Source organism: Gavialis gangeticus, unplaced genomic scaffold, assembly GCF_001723915.1.
Source record: "Gavialis gangeticus isolate Ggan-Ray unplaced genomic scaffold, GavGan_comp1, whole genome shotgun sequence".
NCBI lineage: Eukaryota > Metazoa > Chordata > Crocodylia > Gavialidae > Gavialis > Gavialis gangeticus.
In genome coordinates this window covers 46,270,150-46,276,447 of record NW_017729000.1, presented here as the reverse complement: position 1 = coordinate 46,276,447, position 6,298 = coordinate 46,270,150, and the positions used below count along the sequence as shown (strand labels likewise).

General features: G+C 47.8%; 1 protein-coding gene across 1 annotated transcript in view; it reads left to right on the top strand.

Annotated features, from left to right (window-relative positions):
• The window catches only part of LOC109290179 (protocadherin gamma-C5-like), a 49,874-nt gene extending 43,796 nt beyond the window's left edge, over positions 1–6,078 (top strand). The window contains exon 4 of the mRNA XM_019506583.1: positions 3,228–6,078. Within this exon, the coding sequence (XP_019362128.1) occupies positions 3,228–3,454 (227 nt within the window). The 3' untranslated portion in view covers positions 3,455–6,078. The remainder of the gene's footprint in view (positions 1–3,227) is intronic.
• Positions 6,079–6,298: the final 220 nt, after the last annotated feature.

Sequence of the window (6,298 nt, the reverse complement as noted above, 5' to 3'; positions counted from 1 at the left end):
AGCATGGCACCTTGCTGACTCCAGCGATGGGGCAGTGGCAGTGCAGGTGCCAGGCGGCCGGGACCTGGCCCTGCTGCTGCCCTGCTGCCCCATGATGCATGGGAGGGCTCTGCCATGTGGCCCCACAGCCCCTGCTATTGCTGATGAGGACGAGGCTTTTTTTTTTTTTTAAAGTGCCGGGAGGCTGGGGCTGGTGGGGGCAGCCATCGGGGGCTGGGGGTGCAAGCAGGAGATGGGGCTGGGCAGGGCAGCCATTGGGGTGTCTAAGGGAGTGGGCGGAGGGTGGGGAAGCCATTGGGCGGCTGTGGGTACAAGCAGGGGGTGGGGCTGGATGGGGCAGCCATCGGGGGGAGGCTTCACGAGCCAGTGGGTGATGGGGGCCAGGCAGGGCAGCAAAGGGGGGTGGTAGCCACTGCGGGGGCCATGTGGCCTCTCTTGGGGGGGCTGTAACCCCTGTTCAGGCACTGTAGCCCCTGTGGGGGGCTGTGGCCCCTGTGAGGGGGCTGTAGCCCTATGAGGAGCAGTCTGTCAGCTGTGCAGGAGGGGCTGTGCCCTGCAGGGGGCAGGGGACCCACCCCTCCTGAGCAGCCCCTCCACACAGTCGCCCCACAATCTACCCATGCCTACCCACACACCCCACAGCTCCTCACAACCACCAACATCCCCCCCACTCCCCTTCCCACCCTCCTCCTGCAAACCCCACATGCCCTCAGCACACACCCTGCATGTCCAGCTGCCAGACAGGATAAGACCTGCTGCCAGGAGCTGTGGCTACATGGGCAGCTGCCCCCACATCCTGGTTAGTGAAAGGGTCACAGGGAGCTCTAACTGCTCTATGGTAAGAAAACCTAAGACAAACAGCAAAATATATAGGTATTTAGAATTAATTTTATTATGATGATAGAGACACTAGTAGGCTTCCAAATTGCTTTAACACTGTAGATATATCAATAAAACATTGCCCAACTGATTGCTGTCTCTCACTCTCACTCTCTTTTGTTTTAATTCTGGAGGAACATGTGTTTCAGGGTATTTTACAGAGTGACTTTGGGATATTTTTATCAGGGATTTTTCGGTTTCCAAATAGGGAACACCAGAATTCTTGCTAGGGAGGCAAGTTGCAGGACCCAGGCAGAGGAGCCTGCTCAGAGCTGGAACCTTGGACCCAGCTGGAGGTGGCTGACATGCTTTGACAGTTCAAAGCAGGCCACCACGCTGGGACCATCTTCTGGGCAATAGCTACCTAGATGGCCAGACAGGGGGCACACATGGCAGTAGTGCCACACAAAGGCCACTTTTGCAGTCACAGCCCACTGGCAGTTGGCCCAGAGGGGCAGATGCTTCTACTGGCTGTGCAGTCCCCATCTGGTCTGGCAGGCGCACAGCAGGTCACGGCCAGGCAGCAGTCCCCACTGCCAGACTGCTGCAGTGGATAAAAGGTGCAGGGACCTCTCAGGGCTGCTTCAGCAATCCAGCTGGCACAAGGGGTAGTGTCCCCAGGTACCAATTGGCTGGGCCTCAGAAGCTCCTGAGAGCGAGTAGCCCTGACCTACTTGACAGGGCAGGTTTTTGTACTGATGGGGCCAGGACAGGACAGCTTTATATACTGCTGGGGACAGCATATAGCTCCCCCTGGTTGCAGATCTCAGAGGAGCCAGGCAGGGTTATTTTGCCCCAAGTGGCACAATTTGTCCCATACCAAAGTGCATGTCTGGGCAAAAAGCCCCTGCTCAGATTTGCAGTCCTTCTATTTTAGCTGCTGCAAGTGCATCTGCTTGCATGTGTGGATGTGCCCAATGGGTGCAGTTGAGTCCAGAGCTGCTCCTGTGCCCCTGCCCTACTCTTCCCCCCCTGCAGCAGCTAGGGGAACCTCCAGGCTCCCTTGATGCCAGCCTCTGGCTGGCAGCGGGTACAGGGGTCAGGCCTGAGCTCTTGGAAGTTGGGGGGAGCTGTCCTGGAGAAGGGGACAGCTTGGTTTGATGGCACTGGCTTGGGGCAATGCCCCATGGCTGAGCAGCAGCAGTGCCCTGAGCTCTCCCCTCACTTTGCTTGCTGAGGGGACAGGAAGAGGAGCTCTCTATCTCTTCAGTACTGGGTTAGGGACAGAGAGCTTCCTCATCACCTCAGCCCTGCCACTGCCTGCACAGCACATGCTCCAGTTGGCTCCTGCTCCCAAACCCATGCCTTGGGGCAGGTGGAAGCTGAGCAGCACCGGGACTGAGGTGGGGTGAGACATGAGAGATAAGCAGTGCTGGGACCAGGGGGAGATGCATCTCTCCCCAATTCCAGTGCTGCTTACCCTCCTGCCCTCCTTCTCCCCCCCACCCCTTGCAACTCCTCCACCCCATCCTAGTGCTGCTCAGCTCCCAGCTCCCCCCAGGCATGGGCAGAGAGCAGGAACTGACTGGAGTGTGTGCTTGTGCAGGCAGGGGTAGGGCTAAGGGAATGGGGATGCTCTGTGTCCCCAGCCCAACACTGCAGGAACAGAAAGCTCCTCCATCCCCTCAGCAAGAAAAGCGAAGGGAGAACTCAGGATGCTGCTACCACTTGGCTATGGAGCATTGCCCCAAGGCAGTGTCGCCAGGCCAGGCTGCAATCCCAAACTCCACAATGGAGCAGGAACAGCTCCCCCTCCTCACTCCCTTCCCCCCTGCCTTTTCTGTGTCCCCCTGCTGCCTAGACTGATTGGGAGCAAATTGCTCTCAGTCTGACTACATGTGCGCTAATGAGCAGTAGCTAATGTGCCGTTAATCTAGTACCTGTATTTGTTGGTACTAGCAAGTGGTACATTCACCTAATTTACTGTGCAGTAAATCCTGTGCATGTGTAGATGCTGATGCTTTACTGTGCATTCGATTACCACAGTAAAGAATCTTGTGTAGATGTGCCCTTTGTGTATTAAACTCCCCTTCATTGTCTTATAACATATTTCAATTTTCCATAATTTATAGATAATCTTGTGATTAAACCTTTGATAGGACTGGCACTCAGGAGCTCTGGGTTAAATGCCTTACTCTGGCTCTAATACCCTTGGTGACACTGTCTTTCTTATCTACATAGACTGCAAACTCTTTGGGACAAACACTATTTGCACAGCACCTGTTGTATAAGACCTTAGATTTGTATTGGGTCCTCAAGAATACTTACTTAGTTAAAATTCCACTGTTGACGATATTAATGTTATAATTATTTTCCTGTTGTCTTCTTCTCTTCTGTGTCCCATGTAGAAGCTGCCGATGGGAACTCCACTCTTGGTGGGGGAACTGGCACTATGGGCCTCAGTGCAAGGTATGGCCCCCAGTTCACACTGCAGCATGTCCCAGACTACAGACAGAATGTGTACATCCCTGGCAGCACTGCTACTCTCTCCAACTCCTCAGGTAAACGAGATGCAAAGAGCTCGGGATCTTCAGGAGGAAACAAGAAGAAGTCAGGGAAGAAGGAAAAAAAGTAAAATTGACAGGAGACGATCAGCAGGTTAGACCTACAGAGCAGACCCCTCCAGCACTCCCCCAAATCACAACCTAGGATGGAGGGTGAATGTGAATTTTGCATTGGAAAAGTAGGGACTATTATGAATGCATGTCATTGTCAGAGCTAGGAGTAGAGATCCTACTGTTAGCCCTCATGATATAAATCAATCTGGAAACAAAAAAGCAAGTGCCCTGTTAATACAAACTCATATTTTGTACTATCACTCGGGTAATTTAATATGCAAGGCTGTAAAGTCTTTAAAAGATGTCTTTGGATTTGGCTCACTTCAGAATGGTTTGAGAAAGCTACAAGGCTTGTACTTGGCATTGTCCAGTGTAAATAAGTTTAACATGGAGTTTTTTTTATTTACAAACCACTGATCATTTTTCTGAGGAAAAAACATTCCCAGATTAGAGCTCATGCTCCATATTTTGATATTTAACTTTCTTTTAGTAAACTTCACCTTGATTACCCTTGAAGTTCCTAGTTAAGAAGTTGGTAGGGAGTGCTTAAATTCCTGTTTACCTGTTATTCTCAAAAAATAAGTGTTTACACTGCACTAGTTTAAAGTAACAAGCTTAAAGTGCATTTTAAACATTCATTTTTTAAAAAAATGTGACCAATGATGGCCTAAAATATGGAACAAAAATCATGGTATGTGAGAGACAGGAAATGCAATTGAACTGAAGTGGAAATGGCCACAGTGCAGAACACACCATTCGAATTATGAGATGTACACACTACATACTGTCCTATTGATTATACAGGCCTCTACAAATACATCTCAACAATTCATTGCAGTAAATATTTATATGTACAGGAAATGTTTTCTTGGAATTAAAAGTTAAGAAAGTCCCCTGCTGTAAGCACAGAGAGCTATGGCTCAAAGCAATGAAATAGCTATCTATGTCTTTATTAAAGATGGATGCATTTGGAGAGCAATCTCTGATCTACTCATAGGGAACAGAGACAGAATGCTTCACATTTCTGTACATTGCATTGCATGCAAAATACTCACCTCATGTCTACAGTAAGGTAACTAACTCCACCACACCCAAAGAAGCCATTGCATGTGTATACAGCATGATATAAATGCACAGTCAGATAAACAAGTCTCAGTGCAGACTGAGCAATGTCTATCTAGGAGTAGGGTTGAATAATAAAAGAGTCACTGCTTTCTCCTACAGCAGTGATGAAATCCACACATTTCATGTCTGTGCAGAGTTGCCAAAGAACAGGCTTAGTTCATTGGCCTTCAGAACTGGATACCAAGTAAGTGACAGTTGGTTTGCTGGAGCCAGGGGACCAGACTCATAGATAAAGGATCCAAGAACTGGAGCTTAGCCTTTGCCACTGATTACAAAGCCAGTGAGCCTGGGGATGCTCACAAGCTGTCAGTCAGGAGACTATGAGGAAGGATTCTGATACTTTTTGGGCTGTTACAGGACCATTCATTCACTCTAACCCAGATTCTGACTGTACCCAGGAGATCATCTGAGACTCAAAATATGCTAGATTTAATAAGAAACAAACAAACTTTCTTTTGTTGTTGATACCCTGGCATTGGGATTTTTAACCACATTTAATGGAGTAGAATTATCAGGGCCTCTTCACTGTGTGCCCCTGTAGCTGTGTTCCCTTTTCACTGCTGATCCAAACAAAGTGAAGAGAGAGTGCATTGTGCCCTTGCTACATAGCCAGCTTGGCATTAAGTCCTTGTAAACACTTAGTCATCCAGGAAGGCTATATTATGCCCTTATACCCTATTTAATCCTGAAAGGTTGTGTGCGCCCTTTGCACTGGGCCAGCTTTCCATATCAAAGTAACTGTGACTGACCCAGGAAGGCAGAATGGCATGGTGTGTCTGTAGCATGAAGAAGAAACATGTAGAGATAAGCACGATGAGTTTTTTGTAACTTCTAATGCAGAGCTCACCTGAGCAGATCTAGCCTTCTATGATCACCTCAGGTTAACTGTAGACAGCTGGCATGCTTATCTGGCTTGTCAGTAACCCAGCCCTGGCAGTATTCAGCAGAGCATTGTGCACTAACTAATGCCTCACTAGCCAATTTCTGTCTCCCTATGTCTAGAGAAGCAAGCCGCATCTATGGGAAGACCTTGTCTACATACGATTTTTTGTACTGATCCCAGGCACCCCCTGTGGTGGCTGCACTAGAAAGAGTTTACACAGATAGTAAGGCTTATACAGACTAATGTAGTTATTATGTGACCCTTCTAGAAGTACTGTAGATGAATTGTAGTGTTTATATTTCTTTTTAATCAGCAATCCAAGGTAGTATAGAGAGTGTTGTAATTAGTGGTGTGTTATTTTTATCTCAGTAACTAACTTGTGGGCATCAGTATTTTCAATTTCTCTGTATCTTCTTTCCTTGTGGTCTGTGCTCTAAGTGTATGTGAAATGAAACACACTTGTCCTTTCAATGTGTCTAATATTGAATTATACTTATATATTATATATATGCTTATATCCTTCTTATACCCATATAGACCAATGTCAATGTGTTACATGCAAGTTTTATACTCTAATATTTATATTGCTTTTTTTCTTTGGGAAAAAATAATAAAATGGTTTCTTCTGAACTGGTCATAATTTGTTCTTGAGAGAGAGAGAGTTTGTGTGCCACTATTTCCTTGTACCTGCTGTGTGCATCCAGAAGCTGCAGAGAGAACAGAACTGTCTGGTATTCAGTGAGTGTGTTCACCCCATGGAAAGCAATAACAAGGAATATGGAAACTAAAAATTACCCATGCAGCCTGGTGGCTCCAGTCTGAGGGAGCTCTCTGGTATTCCCTCAGTCCTGGG